Source organism: Lactuca saligna, chromosome 7 (genome assembly GCF_052625555.1).
Source record: "Lactuca saligna cultivar CGN05327 chromosome 7, ASM5262555v1, whole genome shotgun sequence".
In the NCBI taxonomy this organism is placed as follows: Eukaryota; Viridiplantae; Streptophyta; class Magnoliopsida; order Asterales; family Asteraceae; genus Lactuca; species Lactuca saligna.
Genome location: NC_136423.1, coordinates 11,852,459 through 11,875,133, shown reverse-complemented (window position 1 = coordinate 11,875,133; position 22,675 = coordinate 11,852,459). Strand labels below are relative to the sequence as shown.

Below are 22,675 nucleotides of genomic sequence, written 5' to 3'. Positions count from 1 at the left end.
AAATGAGGCGGGTACCCGCCTACGCTCATCCCTAATATTCTCCCCACTCCAAGCTTGCCAACTTCGTTATACAATCATCCATCTCCTTGTTAAGCTTATTTTCTTGTATGAATGTCTATGCAGCCTTGACAATTTCTCTGCCAACTTCTTTCAACTCATCATTAAGTGTGGTTTCCTTGGGACCATTTCACCCCCCCCCCCCCCCACAATGTTTTTTATCCGACAAGATGATTCTTCACTTGCAGGTGAAGCATTAGTAGGTTGGGGTCCTGTTAAGGTTGGGGTATCCACATGAGGTGACGACTCTTCCATCTAAGTATCCACAAAATCATGTGTAGTAAAGACTTCGTTGGGATGAGGTAGTGTCGAAGATGTCCCCCAACAATGAACGACAGTCGAGGTTGCACCATCAAAAAGTTGGGTACAAAGATCAGGGCAAGCAAGGGGTGCATTTCTCAGCTTATCTACATACTTGTTCAACTGTTTGAAAATTTAATAAATATTATCAAAGCAGTAAAATAAAATAATCTAATTTTAAAAAATATATGAGTGTGTGTGTGTGTCTATATGTGTATATATATATATATATATATATATATATATATATATATATATATATATATATATATATATATAATATACTTTCGCTTCGGCTTCCTATTCTTCATTAGTCATGATGAAAGATTTCATTACAGGATTATAAAAATTTCTGGTTTTATTTTTAAGTTGCAACCACAGAACATATTTTGCTTTTAAATAGTCGCATCAATTTTTCATTTGTTTTCTGTCGACAACAAAATTATAATATTTTTTCAATTTCTCCGCGACTACAATCCATGAGCTTGATTATGGTCCACTACCCTCCCGACCATTACTTGTTAATTCGTGTACACATGCTTCCAAAAGAGTTGTGTCCACAATCTCCGACTTCCAACTAATTCTAGTTCTTTTATCTGTCATGTCTATTATAAAAAGAAAAGATAAATCATCCACATAACACATATTTACAACATAAATCAAGCATAAATCTGATTTCATCACATTTTTAACAACATATACAACATAAATTCTGATTTCATACAAATAAATTCTGATTTCATAAGCATATAACATTTTCTGATTTCAAACTAACATGTACAACATTTTCTGATTTCACATACCTAAAATCTGATTTTATGCACACATTATTTCGTATAGAGAAAATCAAATTTCATACACAAATAATCTGATTTTGTACATTATCAACTGATTTTATGCACACCCTTTAAAGCATTCCAATCCAATAAGAATGAAATTAGTAATTTCGGTAGACATTAACCTATTTGTGATTTCAGAAAAACACACACACATACAAACAAACTACTTTACCTATTGTGGAGGTCGTCATCGTTTGCATATGCTGAGCAGGAGGGCAACTCGCCGATGGGAGATGTTAAGGATGAGCCGACTTCTGATCGATAGACAATGGAGCTATTTTGTTCGATCGTGTTTCTTTTTAGGTCTCCAGGGGAAAGGCGAGGGCAAATAAAGGAAAATAAAGGGCGTGGGTTTTTCTTTTCCAATCAGCCAAGATTTTCAGGCTTACCGAGTAAGTTATTTGGATCAGCAAGGCTGATCGATTCAGCTAAAATATAGATCTATCAAATAGTTGGATGGTTGACCGAGTCAGCAGTCAGCACTTACTGGACTCGGTAAGTTCATATCAAACTACCCATCAGTCTTGATATTATTGAATTGAGCTCGTTGAAATAATCTGTCACATAGTCGCCTTCCTTCATCTTCGTGTTAATTGATTTCCAGAAAGAACACATTATTCATTGTTGAGGGTTTTTCATATATATATATATATATATATATATATATATATATATATATATATATATATATATATATATATATATATATATATATATATATATGATAACTCTATAATCAAGTCATATGTAGTCTTCTCAATGATAATATTGTAAGTTATGTTCTTTTCCAATGATAATCTTACGATGCCAAGAGCTATCCTATCAATCCACTAGATTCCAGTCCTCTTCCTTCATCACTTGTAGTTTATTTTTCGGCCAAGGGTTCATGTAACTTCTTCTCCTAGAGGTAAACTTCAATCTGTATTCTCCAAATCCCAAAATTGTGACCTTCAGATTTGTCAATCTTACCTTTCTTGTCTTTAGCAATAGCTTCCATACCAATTGTTAGCGTTTAAACATTTCAACAAACGATTGGAATAATTGCTCACAAAGAAATAAAGATAAACGAAAATACGAACACAATCCATTTACTAGGTTTCCACAATCAGAGTTACTAACTACGCCCATAGATGAACACAAGGAGTTTATTGATTTCTACCGAATGATTTATTATACTTAGGTTACATGAATTCAAAAGATATAAATACTTGCAAGTTGACCTAAAATTACCAAAAAAATCAAGCCAAAAAAATACTTATGAATCTAACCCGTGATCTGATACATGAATTAACCCTATTTTTAGTTTACCTAGCGATTATAAAGTGAAAAGGTAAATCAACTAAATCCACTTTTTTAACGTAACAAATTAATAGGTAATAAATTGTCAATTCACACATTTTTTTTAGATATTTAGATGAATAGTATATATTGACTTTAGCTTTTGTTTATCCAATTATTTATAGTTTTCATTTGAAAATTAAAAATCATATAAAAGAAGAAGACGATATAAACAAATCAATACTTTGAGGATTTAAGCTGTAAATTTAACAGCATTGTTGAAGTTTTGGTGGGGCCACCCACCAATATTTAAAAGATATTTTAAAACCAACTCAAATTTGCTACGATCCGACCAAAACAATATCTACCACTACGACTAAGTTACGTTTTCATTATAAAAGTGATGCTATATAGGGTTATGCAAGGGATAATGATAATATATTTTTTGATTTTTACATATTTGGTTATTCAGTTTTTTTTTTCGTCCATATTTATCCCTTCAACTTGTTAAAAATGTACACATTTAGTTCTTATAACCGGTTACTCAAACTTAGTTGAGAAAAATGACTTAATAGAATATTATATTTCTTATTTTGTACACATTTAATCATTAATATTTTTATACACATTTAGTCCTTAATATTTTTTTTTTCAAAATAAATCATTTTTATTTTTATACTCATTCAGTACTTATGAATAATTTTTTTAAGTTTTTTTCACGACATCTTATATGGGACAATCATTAATGAAGTTGTGGGGATGTTGATTTTTATGTGTAACGTCTCATTTTCGCAAACAAAAAATTTTATTTTTAAATAAAGCAGAAGTTTCTAATTATAAATTTATTATTAAGAAAAAAACGTTTATTACAAAATACATTTATCGAAAATCAGAGTAATATAAGAAACACTGAATCCTCAAATACTGTTGATAAGTGTGTACAGTCATGCATTCGTCTTTCCACAATCAATGATAGAATCTGAAAACATAAACAACTGGGTAAACACAAAGTTTAGTGAGTTTCCCCCAAAATACCCGATACAACAAACATATTATCATGCATAACGGACCTACACTCAGCGGATTTGAATATCTTGGCCCAATCAGTCATCAGACTAAAATGCCAACATGTAACAGGTCTAATCAGTCATCAAACTGGAATACTCAGGGTTTGTCGGTATGCCGCTTTAACCCAACCGTTCTTCTCGAGCCTCAATGCCTACGCCTTATAGCCAGTCCACACCAGGTATCTTGGCCTACAGCTTATAGCAGGACCACCTCAACCTATCTCATCACCATATGGCTATCCCACGTAAGATGTCGTGAGAAAAATCTAAATAAATCATTCATAAGTACTGAATAAGTACAAAAACAAAAATGACTTATTTTGCAACAAAAAAATATTAAGGACTAAATGTATACAAAAATATTAAGGACTACATGTGTAGAAAGTGAGAAATATATTACTCTATTAAGTCATTTTTACCGGCTAACCTGAAGTAGCCGATCATAAGGACTAAATGTGTACAGTTTAACAAGTTGAAGAGGTAAATATGGACGGAAAAAAAAGTCAGTGACTAAATTTATACAAATCAAAAAATATATTAACCTTGTAAGTCATTATCACTAGGGCTGTAAACGAACTGAACGTTCGGCGAACCGTTCGTGAACTGTTCGGCGGGAAGTTCGTTTATGTTCGTTTATTTAATAAATGAACGAACATGAACAAAAATTATCGTTCGTTTAGTTAAATGAACGAACATGAACAATGGTCACGTTCGTTCATTTATGTTCGTGAACGTTTGTTTACGATGTTCATTTACGTTCGTTTATGTTCGTTTATTTATATTCATCTATATTCAATTATTTTTTATTATATTGCTATATTATATGTTCGTTTATGTTCATATATGTTTAATTGTATTTTTTTTTTTTTTATCTTTGTTCGTTTATGTTTGTTCGTTTAGCATGTTCACGAACATGAACAAAGTAATTTGTTAAACGAACGAACATGAACAAAAAAATCTCGTTCGTTTATCCGTTCGTGTTTGTTTGTTGTTCGGCTAACTTAAACGAACGAACATGAACAACACCTTGTTCGTGTTCGTTTGGTGCATTTACAGCCCTAATTATCACCTTATGTAATCTTCATTACATCTTTACTTCAACACTATTATCTCATAAAAATAATTATCACTTTACATCATTTATGTTTTTTATTTTGTATTAGATTAAATAAAAACATAACTTTAAACTAAAAAACATTTCAATAGTAAAAAACGTTACATTAAAAACCACATTACAAATTGCAAATATACATATATATATATATATATATATATATATATATATATATATATATATATATATATATAACATGGAAATTTAAAACCTACATTACTAAAAACATAGACATTAAAACATAAATATTAAAAAAAAACATAGAAACTAATCGCCATATTTTACGTAGACTTGACATTGAATTTTTAAAAATCTTGCTAGATTTTTCGGGTTGATATCTGGTTAGGCTTGGTGTTCAAAATTTGAAGATTGTTAAGTGTTATTTTTTGCGACGAGTTTCATCCTATTGTTCGAACTTTTTTTCGAGGAAAAGTAAATGTTTGTCTAATTTTCCCGAAAGTATGTCTTTAGTATTTGTTTTCCAGGATGAAGATATCACCTTCTTCGCTTTATCCCTTTCTGTCGGTCGACGAAGGTGAACTTCCAGTGAACCCTCCTCCTCAGTATCATCACATTCATCATTGAGGTTGAGTCTGAAACCCACATCCCACTTCGATATACCCAACCTTTTGTTGGAGTCGGTGGTCAATTCCGAATGAGCCTCCGGATTAAGGACCCATTTTAGACCCTCAAGACTAGGGTTGGCAAAAATATATCAAGGAAAGTCAACCAACATGTTACCAACCGAAAGGAAAGTCAAAAATGTTGGTAACCAATATATTTGGTTGACAGTACCATACCAACTGACTAATCATGGTACAGTAGTGGTACAATGTTTTCAATACCACAGTAATACGGTACCAACCAATTCTCTCTCTCTCTCTCTCTCTCTCTCTCTATATATATATATATATATATATATATATATATATATATATATATAAGTTTTAGTATGTTTAGTGTTTAAGATTTTAAGAGCTTTGATATTTTTACCTTATTAGTAAAATTTAAATTTTAAATTCATGTTGGCATATCCCATTTTCCTCCATGCTCTTGTTAGAAATTAATAAAGTCCTTTTGGGTCAAATTTTCAATCGGAGTAATTACAAACCTCTTATTCACAAGACCTTCATTCATGTTTCACATTGCTCAAGAACATAGAAACCCTTATTTAAAAAACTCTCATACATGTTGGTATATACCATTACTAACATTTACCAATCGAACCTATTGGTAGTTAAACAAATTGGTACAAACTATACTTTGTACGGTAGTGGTAGAATTATTTGCACGGTTTGAAGAAAAAATATTTGGTACCGTGCGAACTCCACCCTCACTCACGACAAATATGCCATGCTTTTTGGTGTCTGAAAGGTCTTCCGCCATTGATAAGCTTGTATTGGTAATGCGGTGTTGATAAAATGTTGAAATCGTTGCTACCACTTTTGTGCATTTTTTAAATTCAATTATGAAACATCCCAAAAATACGGTCCAAAAATTTCATTTTTAATTACTAATAAACCATGATTATCAACATGTTTAATCAAAACATACCAATCTATTCCATATCAACTATCTGTGAGATATGGGCCTCGCCCACACTCAACTATATATGAGATACGGGCCTCGCCCATACTCGGCTACTACACGGGCCTACATTGGTGCCTTAAACTCATTCCTACAGGAGGAAACTCATCTCACTGTCGTGTGAATAGCTGAAACGTCTCTGCTCCACGATTGGCTCTACTCACACCCTATACATAACAACCTCTTAGATACCCTTCAATACTCAAAACCCCTTCAAGGTTCAACCTTGGTCAAAGTCAAAGTCAAGGTTAAAGTCAACATTAAGTCAAAGTCAAAGTCAACACTTCGAGTTGACTCAAATCGTCGAGTTTGCTCTTCAACTCGCCGAGTTCCCATAAATCATAAAATCATGAAATCGCGATTCAACTCATCGAGTTTCTCCTTAACTCACAGAATCGTAATATCTCAGGTTGACTTGTCGAGTCTTTCCCCAACTCGTCGAGTTTGTCCTTTATACAGAAATCAGGACACCTTCAAACAACTCGTCGAGTTCCTTTATGAACTCGCCGAGTTCCTCATGGTTCTTAATCTATTAAGCCCTTTTCTCAAATCTAAGGTTCAAATATAGATCTACATTGTTTTCCTCGTGTACATCCATAAATAAATCGCGATTCAACTCATCGAGTTCCTCCTTAACTCACAGAATCGCAATATCTCAGGTTGACTTGTCGAGTCTTTCCCCAACTCGTCAAATTTGTCCTTTATACATAAATCAGGACACCTTCAAACAACTTGTCGAGTTCCTTTATGAACTCGCCGAGTTCCTCATGGTTCTTAATCTATTAAGCCCATTTCTTAGATCTAAGGTTCAAATATAGATCTACATTGTTTTCCTCGTGTACATCCATAAATAAATCGCGATTCAACTCGTCGAGTTCCTCCTTAACTTACAGAATCGCAATATCTCAGGTTGACTTGTCGAGTCTTTCCCCAACTCGTCAAGTTTGTCCTTTATACATAAATCAGGACACCTTCAAACAACTCGTCGAGTTCCTTTATGAACTCGCCGAGTTCCTCATGGTTCTTAATCTATTAAGCCCTTTTTCTCAAATCTAAGGTTCAAAATATAGATCTACATTGTTTTCCTCGTGTACATCCATAAAGTCGACATCTTGATGGCTTTGCATGCCCCAAATGGACTAAAACTCAATATATAGCAACCTACTTTCATGGACAAGGTCTTTTCTTAAGCATGCTGTGACAACCGTCAAATTCTGGTCAATTCAAAGTCAAATAAAGTCAACAAGTCAAACCGGTCAGCTCAACTAACCCTTGTGTACTAGGACTTACGTTCAGTATTTACTAAACAACTCGCTATTCTGATAAGAAATCATAAATCGAAAAGTACGTACAACTAGATCTCTTTAACCTAAAAACTGTGGTACGTGGCGGCCCAAACCGATAAAACAATGTTGCATACTCATCGGGAGTGTGTAAGATCCTTAAACAAGTCTTAACAGGGTTCACGAACCATGCATTGCGATGTCGGACACTCACAACTATCCCACATGGAACCTCTCTCAATCGTTTTCACTCTATCTCTCTCTATGTCAAACCTCTCCCAAATCTCTCCAAGTATGCGAAATCTCTCTCAAATATCTCTCTGTATTAGAAATCTCTCCAAGAATGTCAAATCTCTCCCAAATCCCTCTAAGTATGTGAAATCTCTCTCAAATATCTCTTTGTATGAGAAATCTCTCCAAGAATGACAAATCTCTCCAAGTATGTGAAATCTCTCTCAAATATCTCTCTGTATGAGAAATCTCTCCAAGAATGTCAAATCTCTCCAAGTATGTGAAAACTCTCGCAAATATCTCTTTGTATGAGAAATCTCTCCAAGAATGTCAAATCTCTCCCAAATCTCTCCAAGTGTGAGAAATCTCTCCCAAATCTCTCTCAAAAGTTTCCCGTAACTTTTTGGAATCATTCGGGTCATTCCGACCCTTAACCGGGTCAAAAACGGCTCAAAACGGGGCGAAAGCGAGAAAAATAGGCTTTAGGAACCGAAACCAAGAAGAGAGGCCTCTTAGGCGAGGATCGAGCCTCTGTTGGCTGAGGCATGCGAGACCGAGCCTCGGTCTCTGCTCCTCCCGGTCTCTGCTTCTTTCTCTCCTCTCTGTTGTCTTCTCTACTTTCGGTCTCTGTCGCCTTCTCTCCTGGATGAACCGAGCCTCTATTGGCCGAAAACGGAGGACCGAATCACTGTAGCTGAGACCGAGCCTCGGTCTCTGTCGCTTCTCACTCTCTGTTCGCCTTCCGCCTCTCTGTCTCTGTCTCTTCCTCTCCTCTCTGTCTCTACCCGCCTCTCGGTCTCTGCTCTCTCTTCTCTTCTCTCGGTCTCTCTTCTCCTCTCTCGGTTCCCTCTCTCTCCTTTCTCCCCTCTCGGTTCCTACTCTCCCTCTTCTTCCCTCTCGGTTTCTGCCTCCCTCTCTCTCGGTTCAGCATCAGAAGACCGAACCTCGGCCAGAATTCGGAAATTTGTCACTTTTAGCCCATTTTTGATATTTTTAACATTTTAAGCCCGTTTTTCGTGATTTTAAAGCGGGATTTTCTCCAGAAATTATATTTTAACATAATAAACTCTAAATATTCATAATTTAAACATATTTTGATGAAAATCATTATCTAAATAATAAAAAAATCAAATGGGTGAATTATTAAAGGTGGAGTGTTGACTTTGTCTTATCCAATGTCACAAGCAACCACCCCACACCCACTCTTTGACTAACCACACCTCCCACCTTACCTAGGTCACTTCAATGTCCCTCACACTCAATTTACACTCATTCCCATGTTTTTAGAGCTGGAACAAACATCCTCTCTCCTCATTTTCTCTCATTTGCCCTCATTTCACCAAGTATCAAACACCACTTTTCTCTCAAATTTTTCCCACTCCAATTTCGAGATTCAAGGCTGATTTTCAAGTGTTCTTCCACTCTTAGTAAGTATAATTCATCCTCCTTATGATTATTTCACTTCATTCTACTCAAATCATGAATATCTTACATAAACTCCATCATATTAGCGTTAGAGCTTCGAATCTTCAAGTGATTCTTCAAGTGTTCTTGGGTTGAACACTTCTCTTCTTCAACACTTATCTACTGAAATCACTCAAGGTGAGTTCATACCCCTACATTTTCATGTTTTCTCAAGTTTTCAGGGGGGGGAATACAAGTTAAAACACCAAGAACATAACTAAATTTTTCTAACAGCCTTCATCAGAAAAGTTCAACTCCATTAACGGACTGTTTTGGACAACTTAAACATTTTATTTTTCAAAACTGTACAAGGTGCAACTATTTCAAGTTCTTAGCTTTAAAATGACTACTTGCACATCTCCATACGATTTTTCTACAATTTATGGTGAATTTTACACAATTGCCTATCATTTCAAACACCAATCCGGACCAGTCTGTGATTATGGACTTTTTCACCCAAATTTGAGGTCATTAAAAATCTTGATAAAAATTATGAGTAAACTAGACACATTTTGTGAACTCTCAGAATTTACGGATCTAGTTTTCGACTTCGTATGATTTTTCTAAAACAGTGCTGAAAGACTAAGAATTAATTAACAGCTTCTAACTATCAAAACACTTTGTAACATGTTGAGCAAAGTGTTAAAACTTTGATAACTTCATATATTACATGTATTTCTTGTTATGATATAATTATATAATAGGAAATTACTTGCTGAATTTATAAGGATCCTCCATCATAATCATTAGTACAAGACAAAACAAGTTAAACATAGCTATAATGTACTATACATTTGACTTCCATAGAATGAGATTCTTAAACACCACAAAGAAATATACTAAACTATAATAGGTATAGTTAGGGTACATATACATTTCAAACATTTTAATAAACTATAATAGGTATAGTTTATGATCATTTACATAACATACTCGTACAAAAAGGGGTACAAATACAAAGTGCCGGGTTTATATACAAAAAGGGGTACAAATACAAAGTGTCGGGTCTCTATACAAAAAAGGGTACAAATACAAAGTGCCGGGTCTCTATACAAAAAGGGGTACAAATACAAAGTGTCGGGTCTCTATACAAAAAGGGGTACAAATACAAAGTGCCGGTCTCTATACAAAAAGGGGGTACCGATACAAAGTACCAGGTTCAATTAAGATAGTTATTATGATATTAAAACTATATTTCATCTAGAATTGTTAGACTTCAACTATAATCGCTGAGCGTATATGTTTGAGTCCTATAAGAATTTAGTCTCGATTGGCCTAGAATTGGTGGCACCCGCCTCATCTCCTGTTCCTCGTTGGGTTGTGGACCTAGGGTAGACCCACTATATTCAACGTTTTATCTAATTTAAATCTTATATAACTTATATACGCTGGACGATTATAGAGGAACTCTACGGGTCATTCTAGGGTTCATTAATGCATCATAAAGGAATATTTCTATTCACACTTAACTAAGAAAATATTGGATTTTCTAGAAATCAAACTATATTTCATCTAGAATTGTTAGACTTCAACTATAATCGTTGAGCATATATGTTTGAGTCCTATAAGAATTTAGTCTTGATTGGCCTAGAATTGGTGGTGCCCGCCTCATCTCCTGTTCCTCGTTGGGTTGTGGACCTAGGGCAGACCCACTATATTCAACGTTTTATCTAATTTAAATCTTATATAACTTATATACGCTGGACGATTATAGAGGAACTCTACGGGTCATTCTAGGGTTCATTAATGCATCATAAAGGAATATTTCTATTCACACTTAACTAAGAAAATATTGGATTTTCTGCAAACCAAACTATATCGATTTTACAAGGAAAACGGTTTCTACTTCAAACAAAACTCTTATGAACTCACCAACTTAATTGTTGACACTTTTCAAAACTACTTGTATTCTCAGGAAATCAGTGAAATAGGAAAACTTCATCGCTTTGAGGATGGGACGTTAAACCGTCAACAATTTATTCTTGTCATCATAATGTAATTGATTTTGAATCATGTAAACATATACTTTGGTATAAATTTTTCAATTATATTTATGATTGGTTGTAGTTACTTTGAGCACTATTATACACGTTGTTGTGATACTGTACATGAAGTCCTCCACCCCCGGACGTTTCCGCCATCCTTGGTTTGGGGGTGTGACACATGCAAGGGTTTATGACCTCTTTTTATGAATTTAGGGGCCAATCAACATTGAAAGTAGCAATTTCCAGCATCCCAACTATGAGGGTTTATCATATTCCAACAATTGGGACTAAAAGGTCCATAAAACAACACCAAGAGAGATCTAAGCTATTAAGTACAAAGTTTGAAACTTTATACCTCAGAAAACTGCCAAAGATGGTTATGATCCCAGATCTAGTGCCTCTCCTCGCGCTCTATGACCTTTAAGCTCTTCCAAATCCTTCACCAAGCAGAAGAACACACAAAAATCCACTCAAAACCACTAGTTTGTCAACAAGGAGCTCACAAATACATTTTAGGGTTTAGGGAGGCTGATGAAGGGCTTGTTTGGGGAGTTTATGTCCTTTAAATATGATGCAAAACCGTAAAAAAATTAGGGTTTCATTTCTGCCAGCCTACTCGTCGAGTTGAGGCCTACCAACATGGCGAGTAGGTTATATATCCCGCATCCCAAATCATCTCTACTCGCCGAGTCTGGGGCTTCCAACTCGTCGAGTTTCTCTATAAAAGTGAATAAATTATGATTTTAAATACATACCAGAAACGAGGCGTTACAACTATGTCATTACAATTGGTGCACGTTGCTCGTAGTTCACACCATTTTCAATTTATCGTGTCGTACGTACGATATGGTTGCTTTCCTAATTGTGTATGAAAGTGGTCCAAAACACGATTCCAAAAACATTGTGTCGATTGCACATTACTGGTTTGTTTGTTTTCCGATATAAAAATCAAAGCTTTCGCTAAAGCTTCCTCCTCCTCTTCGGTCCAACATGGAGTAGTTTTTTCCATTTCCTTTCTTGTTTTTTCTTCTAGGTGGTTATTGAGTTTCTTGGACCCTTTCGTCGTCGTCATCATCGAGGTTAGGGGGTTGGGATTGAGAAGTTCAGGGTTGAGATGGTTGTGTTTGAAATTGTTAAGGTTGACAAGGTTGTTGTTGGAAAGCTTAGAATTAGGAATGACTGAATTGTGGTGGTATAGGTTGTTGGAAGTAGTTTTGTTGGTATGGAAGGTTTGGTGAATATATATGGTTGTTGAATTGGGGATGTTAGCATTTACATGTAATTACCCATATGTTAGAATTGATCATTTGGAGTGTTTGAGGTGTTTGGAGTGGTTGAGGTATTTTGGTTTGGATCCATAATTTGAAGAGAATATGGAGATATAGAAAGAAAATTGATGTGTTTGTAGTGTGAAATATGTATAAAAGGTTGGTATTTATGGGTAAAAGGCGGTGTGATTTTAATATAAATATAATTAAATAATTGTTTATATATTAAACAAACGCATACAACGGTCTCATTTTTTGTTGTTTGAACAACAAACCATTAAGTGGCACCGTAATCATTTGTGACCGAGCCAAACCCCAACACCCTTACAAGCTTGTGGGCGGATGTTGATTGTAATACAATCCTTCCTATTATAGAAACTTTTTAAAATTGTATATTTAGAGTATCCACAATGTATATGCTCCCAAACATTTTGTTTGGCTCTCAAGCTACCCATCTATTAGGAATGTTTTCTATTTGCTACGAGTTTTAGAGGTTGTTTAGGACTCTTTGTAAGACTATTATACAAGGCCGTTAGATGTCATATTTTATTCATTCATACATATTCTTTCTCTTCTATCTCCTTGGAGTTTTATCAACAATGTAACCGTTCAATAAGTAGAGACCATTCATAATGGTTTTTTTCCTTTTCGAATTTCCCCTTTATATTGTGGTGTTTGTATGATTGTTCTTTGTGGTTATTCATCATTTACAATTTTATAACAATGTATAGTTCAACGGGAAAGTTGAATGATATAACATACTTAATTGACATTCAATGAATTAAACCATATCATTGTGAGATGGATATGGAGTTCAATCACCATTGAACTATTCAACGGGAAAAATGAAACATTTTAACAATTAAATATATCATAAATTAGATTTTATAAATATATTTCATAAAACTTTGTAGAGTTCAATGCTTCCTATCAAAATTTTAGTACAGTTGTATCGAGACGAGAGTAGAATTATGATATGATAATACATTAAATTCTGATCAAAAGTTCAATGCATTGTGGATGTCTTATGGTTAATCCCATTCAACCCAACTTGCGATAAAATTTCCGACATGATTTTGCAATTCACACCGGCCAAGTATTGCAAAGTCTAGAGTTTTCCGTGGAATAAAAATTTGTGACATGTGTTTCATGGAAGTTACAAGGGTATATAATATGATATAATATAATATGATATAATATAATACCACATATATGCTAGCTACCTATTATTGTTATAGAGTCAAGTCGATCAGTTATGTCACAATTAATTACATTCTAATTATTAAAGTCTAAAGGATATAGCTTTGAATTCCCATGTTCTTGATGATATCTGAATCAAAATCACACAACAATTTATAATATAACTTGTTTTATACTCTTTTGTATTATATATTACTATATAATACCTTCTTTTTTACAAGGAAATACTATATTTTTATGTACATGCATTCTCTCTTAGGATTTGCCTGGAATTTAAGTATACATACAAACCGAAGGATAAACTAATATCAATTTCCACAAGTACTCACTGTTGTGACTGCAGCGCCATCGTGATTCGTGAGAAGGTCTATTCCTTATCATCACAACATGTGTTGTGCTGTTTTCCTTATTCCCTTGCTTCGTATATTCTTGGATGGCTGTGAATGTTGTTGTTTATGTCCCAGATGAATCTCATCAGTTGAATATGTACGAATTCCGTTCCCTGATGATGTCAGCTTTATCCTTATGTGTTTACTGGTAAACCGCCTGTGGCAAGGAGATATCTTGGGTAGATGAACAATTCTAACAACACATCTCTTTTCCATGTTTGAAATCGCATGAAGCTGAGAAGGAAGATCAATGAGGAAATCCCCATATTCGTCAGTTTTTCCTCTTACCCAGTTCGATTTACTTCTTTTCTTGTTATTATCACATGAAACCGCAACCAATGCTCCTGTAAATTCAAATTAAGAAACCGATCGATTAAAAAGAAGTGCTTGAAAAGTGGAATCATCATTAACAATGGAGTAGTTACAGGTATATATATGCATACCGGAGATTGGATGCGAAATGGAATTCCTATTGAAATAAGTATCGCAGTGTATAGTCCCGCCAACAATCACCGTGGAGAGCTTTTCTTCTCCATAGCCAGCTAGACTTAATAATTCATCCGGTGTTGAGAGGTCCACCAGTGGGTTCCGTGGTCCAGCTTCAGCCATGGCTGAAGCTCTGAGGAAAAAGAAGATGAAAAACATGATTATCATGTGCGCTTGAAACTGGATCATCATCTTTGTGTGTTTTTGTTGATACGTAAGAAGTGGAAAACTTTGGAACAACGCAAAACGGGAGGAGGAGACAATGAAAAGCTACCCGATTGTAATGTGAGGGTTTACCTTGTATTTATTGTGTGTGCATGGGGTCTTGTTTTCTATTGTAATTACAAAATTACCCTTTAAAGTATTATGAGTCATATCATATGGTTGAATACCTACTTTGACCTTTGACCAGTGCCTTGTACCCAATTTTTGATAGGTAAACTTCCACAGAAACAATAAACATAATCGTCAACATGGTAAAGAGGAGGACCAAGGTTCTGACACTTTCTATTCTTTTTTTTTTTTTTTTTTTTTTACCTGTTTACTTTTGTGGCACATATAGAAAGAGAGTAGACTTTAAATTGCTAGTCTTGTTTGTTTAACTGTTTATGATCCGCATTTTGTCTACATAAATCGAAAAGGATAATCACAGAAAAACTATACGATGGGATCTTTAATAAAGTGACCACATTTAGTTCATCAACGATACATAGTTTTAATGGTTTAATCCGGGAAATAGGTGTTATTAGGAGTAGTTTAGTAGGAGCCCGTTAGATTTAACATACAATTTCGTTAATTTTTTTTACATTGAATATATAAAAGTTTAGTAAAACATATTTTTTTAGAAAATAATATTTACCTGTTAATCATTTTATTAAAAAAAAATAGTGCATCAATAAATAGTTCTTAATGGTTTAATATCATTTTATTTTTCCTTAGGGAAAATGACTTACAAACCCAACAAAGTTTCCAAACCGTTTAAAAAACCCCAATCATATTTTGTGTGTTCAAAAAAACCCAACAAACTTAACATTTTATCTAAAAAGTCCAACTAAGTTACAGTTTCTCGAAAGTCAAATAAGAGAAACAGATGACGTGGCTTATTACCGTATCGGAAAAATGACTTGTTAGACCAACAAAGTTTTCAAAACGTTTAAAAAACTCCAATCATGTTTTGACTGTTCAAAAAAAAAAAACCAACGAACTTAAACAAAACAATATTGGAATTTTCTGAACGGTTTGAAATTTTGATGGACTTTTTAGACAAAAGGTTAAGTTCGTTGGGTTTTTTTGAACAGACAAAACATGATTGGAGTTTTTTGAATGGTTTGGAAACTTCGTTGGGCTTTTAAGTCATTTTCCCTTTTCCTTATTATTGTTATTATTTTTTCTACAATACATTGAAATCTATATAAAATCTTAGTGGAGCATTTTTTTTCTAAAAATTATTTATTTGCTAATTATTTTATATTGAAAAATTATTTCTTTGTTAATCATTTTATAATATTTTTTCTATATTGCATTGAAATTTATAAAAGATTTTTTTCCCCATTGGATGCCAATTTAACATCATTGAATTCCATCTATTAAATATGAATTAGACATTGCATCTCATTTAATTGTCATTTAACCGTGCTATTAAAATATTTATTATGAATGCTGGTATTACCAATAACACAAAATAATCATTACTTTTGCAACTGTTCGTATGTTAACTGTATTGGCAGGCAAATTGTGTTATTCACAAAAAACATGGTCAATTTCTTATATATACCACATCATAAAATTGTCGTTTTTTGTGATTAATGATTATCTATAATTGAAGCGGAAAAACCGTGTATAAATTTTCGAGATATACACATAATTGGTAAGAGGGCATTTCCGTCATTGTATATCAACACCTTTAGAAGGGCAAAGAAAAGGTGATGTGGAAATTTGGGAAGGGACAGAGGGGTATAAAAGTAAAATGACATGAGGGAAGAGGGATTACCACAAAAACAAGGAAAAGGGAAGTAGGTAGCCAACTTGTGATCTCGTTATTTAAGTATTCTTAATTATATAATGTCACTAACATATGTTAGTCAAGCCTGCCCTATCTATATTTTCATTTTTCTTTCTTACTTCATCACAAAATTAAAATACTTTTCTTCAGCCGTTATTTTCTTTAATTTAAATAAAATTATTAGCTGAACTAAATTCACACGCACATAGATTGATCAGCAGTTAAACCAAATCAAGTCCAGGTATGTTGAGACAAATATAAGAGAAGTGATAATTATACAAGAATTAATTAGGTTGAGATGAGATCAGTTGTGTTGAAGTACAAATTGGTTTGTTGTTTGGAGAAAGTTGGTATTGTGGAGACAGGAGAGAAGCCTGAATAGTGTTTGTGTCTCTTTGCAAAGCAAATCTGGGCTACATATTTGGGAAGATCATATTTCTGGACAAAAGGTTGAGCTGCATACTCTTCAAACGCCATCCACTACATACACATAAAATAAATTAAAACAATTTCTTATGATCAATTGAACAATGTATTGAAGCTGAAGGTGTATTAAAAAACGTAATTTTGATTGCAATACAACTAGAAATAAAAATACTATCCTAAGTCCAAATGTAATGTGTATCTACCGGATAAGTACATATACTCATATTTCGCCACTTTTAGTACTCTCTTACCAATTCCAACAATCCTTAACTTTGGATCGGTTCTCAATTCTGCCCATAGTTCGTCCCATTTGAAGATTCCAGAAACCGTCAAAAGTCAAAACCTCTAGGAGTGCTACCTCTTACCGTCTTTGATTTTTTATTTTTTTGAAACGTCAAATTTAACATACTCCTAAACTACTCCTTAAATCTACCTATGTCCACAAAGAGACTTGAACTCTCAACCTCAAGGAGAGAAGGCAACACCGGATACCTTGACAGTGCATCAGCCACTCTGCTTTCCTTTCTTGGCCTATATTGGATGACAAACTCATACCCTAGCAGCTTTGACAACCACTTTTGATGTTCCTTAGAACAGTTCGTAGTTACATTTCGTTGATCCAGTAAATATTTTAGGTTGTGTTGATCTGTACGGGAATTTTCGGACTAGCAGATACAGGCTCCACTTCTAAACCGCTAATGGAGTTGCCATTAATTCTCTCTAGTACACCGACTTAATCCAGGCCCGGGTGCCTAATACTTGACTGAGGTCATTCGTCCTGCATTAGAACCTCCTCTAGCCCAAGTCCGTACCTAGAGGCATCTGCTTCTACAACAAAATCTTTGCTAAAGTCCAGAAGAAGGGCAAGTGTCATCACATTTTTGAAGTTGGTGGAATGCTCTTGTGGCTTTGTCAATCCAGCTGAAGTTGTCTATTTTGAACTGCTCTAGGCAAAGCGATCTTACCGTACCTTGCCACAAACTTTCAGTAACACCCGATCAAACCCAGAAACCCACATAGTTCTCGCAAATTGATGGAAATCGATAACTCAAACATCACGCTGATTTTTATAGGGTCAGCTGGTGGGGATGCTCTTGAATGGGTAGACAGCTCGGTTTCCGTTAAGTGCATTCGTACCATGAACCCATCATCTTTTGATCGAAATGCCGATAGGAATGATTTGTATGTAGCCATAGTTTTAGATAAGCTCGGGTTGCCGTACAAACATATCTTCAGGTCTCCAGACCAAAACGCCATCTACACTCCTTCCAGTAGATGGTTGTTTCTCCGAATGTTTGTAGCCATTTGATATAGACAAAATAACGTCCGTGCTTCCCAAATCAAATCAAAAATATGTAACTCGGGAAGTGATAGTAGCACCCTTTTACACATACCACGCCTTCAGTCTAGCATTCCATTATCTAGCCTAACGCCTAATGATCTTGTATCGACAACCGCAATGCCAATGATCCCGTATCGGTAACCGCAATGCCAACATCCTGAACCAATTTTCTTGAAACAAAGTTATGAGTTGCCCTGCTATTTATCAAGACGATCAATTTGATGCCCCCAATTTCTCCTTTAATCCTCATGGTTTGAGGTGGTGTTAACCCGATCACTGAGTTGAGTGAAACCTTAACCATGTCCAAATGAACGTGCCCACCATCGCCTATATATCCCTCGTCTATCTCTGGTTTTAAACCCTTGACGAATGTTCCCTCCAGCACCAAACAATTGCCCAGACAACTTCTCAAACTCACTCACATAATTCCGGACAATACCCACTGGCTTATAGCCAAGAACTGTTCATACATAGTTCCTTCATACGATGGTTGAAACCTTGCCAACAAGTGACGTTTTAACCCTCACTCGTGTGAACCACGTAACAATAACATACAGTGTTTTTGTTTTTCGTTTTCATTATTACTCTGTGTGTGAAATCGGTTGTCATTTGTTGAAGTGCTTAAATCCTAACATTGATTAACCAGGAGATGTGAATGTTCGTTTTCTAAACAAATAGGTTGTATGCTGGTACTCCCTAATTTGCTCCAAAACTAACTTACCTTGACTACATCAAACACACCACTCTCTAGAAAAACACACTAATGATTTCAGTGCATAAAGGTAGGTGTGTAACATGGAGAGAGATCTTTCATTAATCATTTGATAACTAAAACCAACCTGGGCTGCTTCAATTTCTCTTTCCTGCTTCTGGATGTCAAAAGACAAAGGATGCAACATGCACATAAAGAATAAATCTGACTTGTTAAAGAACTTCTTATGGCTTTGTCTGCAAAACAAAACCAATTGTATCAGATGAACAACCCTAAAAGCATCTTTTAATAAAATATTTATGTTGCACATCAAAATGAAAAAAGAAAACAAACACATCTACTTTCAATCAAACCATCAACATGTACAAGATGCTGACTTTGACATAATTCCTCACCTGAAAGCTAGTACTTCCACAAATTTGGCATCAATCTGAAACATCAAAAACATCTAGTTAGTATAATATCTTCGTTTACATATAAAAACCCATTTTAACTTCTTTTTTGGTCATAATTCATACTTGATAGTGACTATGTTACAAATCTAACACCTATCATATGTATTTTGTAGCATCAAATAATGTCTCTTTCACCAGAAATGGAGAGTATTTTCTGTATATAAATTATCCATTATCCATAGAGCAAATACATGCAAATGCAAATTACCCCTGTCTCTTCTTTTACTTCTCTAACAGCAGCATCACAAATATCTTCACCCTGTACAAAAAAGAAAAATTGTTCAGATATTAAAAGTTAAGTTCTAATAATAATAATAATATGATGACTAACTAACCAAATCTACATACCTCATCAACAACTCCTGTAGGAAACTTCCATACTCCAGTTCCACTCATTTTTCCACCCTTCTCTTGCACCACCAGAACCTAGTACCAGTAGAAAATTCTCAAAACAAGTAAATATATACAAGTGTTTTTGCTGTTACTCTTAAATCTCAAATGAATGAAAAAATCAGCAATTTTTGAACCAAGAAAATAACTCATGGGAGATGACACTCATTTACCCTCTACAAAAAGATATATACATATGTTGAGTACCTCTCCATTTTCTTTCATAACAAAGGCACCAACACCAACTCTATGAGTTGCATTTGGTGGCAAAGTATTAGGAGTTGCAGGAATCCAATATACAAGCATCAAATAGTTTTTCTCTGCATGGTGATAATAGAAGCCTTCCTGCAAACCCAAGTTGAATTTGAATCATCTCATTATCTATAACCCGCATAAATGCTTGAATCGAAGCTATGAGCTTACATTAACAGCAGATTCAATAAGATTTGCAAGCTCAATTGGTAGTCTAAGCCAGACACCCTTCTTACCCTACACAGGAATTGACCTTTTGGATAAGTGAAGAATCCATGTATATTTCCATTGCATGATTGAAGCATAAAAATCGCAGAAAGAAAATGGAAGTTTTGGATAACCTGTTGTTTCCATTGTATGATTGACTCCTTGAGTAAACAAGTGAACAGAATCCCGTCCATGGGCTCACTAGACATTTCCACAATAACGCCTCCATGATCATCCTCCTTAGCAGATAACAATAACACGTTATCAAGCTGTTTAGCTGCTGAAGACCTCAATGAAGCTGATATGGAACGTGCATTCAAATGGATGCCAAACGACTTTCTGATTTTTCCTAGAAATTGTAAGGATAGCAAAATTGTAAGCACATCCGAAGTAGTACTGTACTACTGAAATCAAATGAGCAAAGAAGAAATACAACGAGTGTCAGTGGATTATCAAATTTGCCTAAAAACTAAACAAAAACCTATAACATCAAAAGCACACCGAAATCCCTAACGCAATAGTCGAGTAACTAGAAATTGAGTAAAACTGAATCAAATATAAGCTGTAACTGAAAATTAATGTAGAAAAAGATTGAATGTCAATCAGTTAGAAATGGAAACTGAGATACGGACCTGCAGGTCCTCCGGTGAGGAAAGTTGGGCGGAGACGGAGACTTGAGAAGGAAGGGTTTGTGGAGTTGAAACATAGAATTGATGGTTTTGGGAGACATCTGATTATCATATTTGTCTCTTCGACTAACAAGTATATTTCCCTTTTCAACTGTAATCGGTTATATATCTTCTTTACATATGTGTATATTTGATCAGCCACGACGCCCACTTCCAGTGTCGTTTGTTCACGAGAGAAAAGAGTAGATGATGCAGTCGCTTTTCAAAAGGAAATATATTTTCAATAGTTAACATTTCAAAAGCTTTTGAACTTTGTCACAAAAAAATAATATTATCAAATAGCTTTTCTTCAATTATTAATATTTTTTATTTTTTATTCTTTTTTAAATTAACTAACTATTTTGAATGGTTTATTAAACTCACTCTTATAAATTTTTATTATTTCACTTATAATTAAATAAATAAAAATATTACAGTATGAAAATATAAAAAAATATAAAATTTTCATATATGTATTTAAAAAAATAAAAATAAAATACAATATAAATTATATTAACCAAAATGTTTATGATATTTGATTTTTTATTTTGAAAGTTTTGATGACTAATTTTAAGTTATTTTTACAGAAAATATCTTAATTTTTATTTTATTTATTAAACTAAGTAATCATTATTAACTAAATATAAAGTCTAAAATTGGGCTGAATAACATTTCTGTGATTCTAACTAGGCTTGGAAATTGAAATCCAAATGATTGCAAGCCCAATGCCCAAACAACAAATCTCAATGCTTTACTCTCCGGAATCCTTTTTCTTTTTTCTATTTTGAATAGAGGCCATCAAAGTTCTCAATACTTGTTCTTATAAAAATGAAAATAAAATGAAATCCAAATGATGTTTGTCCATTGTTTTTCTTAACGTGCTGATATACGCTTATATATTAGGGATGAGCGTAGGCGGGTACCCGCCTCATTTGGCGAGAACCGGAACCGGAATCGGAACCGGCGGTTCCTAGAAAGTTAGAACCGGAACCGGAACCGCTCTAGGCAATTCTTAAATCTTTGGAACCAGTCCCGGAACCAGCGGTTCCGGTTTCGGGAGCGGATAACCCGGTCGCATTAGTTTTGTTAACTTTTTTCGACAAAACCGCAATTTAGTTCGATCTAAATCAAATCAATTCGGACCAAAGACGGATATAATCGGACCAATATATTCTAAACCGATCTAAGTAACACACATTTATATAAAATTATATATATATATATATATATATATATATATATATATATATATATATATATATATATATATAAACCGGTTCTGGCGGGTACCCAGCGGGTAGCGGTTCTGAAAAAATGAAAACCGGAACCGGAACCGCCTAAGGCGGTTCCCGTTCCAAAACCGGCAGTTCCGAGGCGGTTCCGGTTCCAAAAGCGGGTACCCGGTTCCGATGCTCATCCTTATTATATATGAGTTAATTTTGTTTTCAAACCGTCAAATTTAAGCAAAACTCAGAAACATCCAACAAATAACTCGCCTTTGATTAGAAAAACAATCGTACACAAAAAGTAGAAATGCAATCATTATCATGCGTTTAGTCGTATCATGAATCCAGTTGTATTAAATGAAAGCCATCTTAATATTACATCCAATGCTTTAAGGTTTTAAAAGAGTTAAAACTCAGCTTTATACAATTGTACTTGAATCAGACGAG

At 34.4% G+C, this 22,675-nt stretch overlaps 2 protein-coding genes across 2 annotated transcripts; both read right to left on the bottom strand.

The window, feature by feature from the left end:
* Positions 1–13,825: 13,825 nt before the first annotated feature.
* LOC145005504 (uncharacterized) lies at positions 13,826–14,813 on the bottom strand. Its single transcript, XM_078964588.1, has 2 exons — positions 14,506–14,813; positions 13,826–14,406 (listed from the first exon to the last, which is right to left on the bottom strand). The coding sequence occupies exons 1-2, from the start codon at positions 14,738–14,740 to the stop codon at positions 14,054–14,056; spliced, it is 588 nt and encodes a 195-aa protein (XP_078820714.1). The 5' UTR covers positions 14,741–14,813; the 3' UTR covers positions 13,826–14,053.
* A 1,922-nt stretch (positions 14,814–16,735) lies between these two features.
* LOC145004928 (nudix hydrolase 2-like) lies at positions 16,736–21,220 on the bottom strand. Its single transcript, XM_078963959.1, has 9 exons — positions 20,967–21,220; positions 20,469–20,683; positions 20,299–20,364; positions 20,083–20,220; positions 19,834–19,911; positions 19,694–19,744; positions 19,426–19,460; positions 19,158–19,266; positions 16,736–17,030 (listed from the first exon to the last, which is right to left on the bottom strand). Exons 1-9 carry the CDS (start codon positions 21,073–21,075, stop codon positions 16,839–16,841), a joined length of 993 nt encoding a protein of 330 aa, XP_078820085.1. The 5' UTR covers positions 21,076–21,220; the 3' UTR covers positions 16,736–16,838.
* Positions 21,221–22,675: the final 1,455 nt, after the last annotated feature.

What these genes read in the sequence shown, in the direction of transcription:
- LOC145005504 (XM_078964588.1), bottom strand. Translation starts at nt 14,740, where the DNA reads ATGATGATCCAGTTTCAAGCGCACATGATAATCATGTTTTTCATCTTC. An exon ending in CATTTCGCATCCAATCTCCG is followed by an intron (nt 14,407 to 14,505) that starts GTATGCATATAT and finishes TTGAATTTACAG; the next exon opens with GAGCATTGGTTGCGGTTTCA.
- LOC145004928 (XM_078963959.1), bottom strand. Translation starts at nt 21,075, where the DNA reads ATGATAATCAGATGTCTCCCAAAACCATCAATTCTATGTTTCAACTCC. An exon ending in TTATGAAAGAAAATGGAGAG is followed by an intron (nt 19,912 to 20,082) that starts GTACTCAACATA and finishes TACTGGTACTAG; the next exon opens with GTTCTGGTGGTGCAAGAGAA. An exon ending in CTACAGGAGTTGTTGATGAG is followed by an intron (nt 19,745 to 19,833) that starts GTATGTAGATTT and finishes TTTTTTGTACAG; the next exon opens with GGTGAAGATATTTGTGATGC.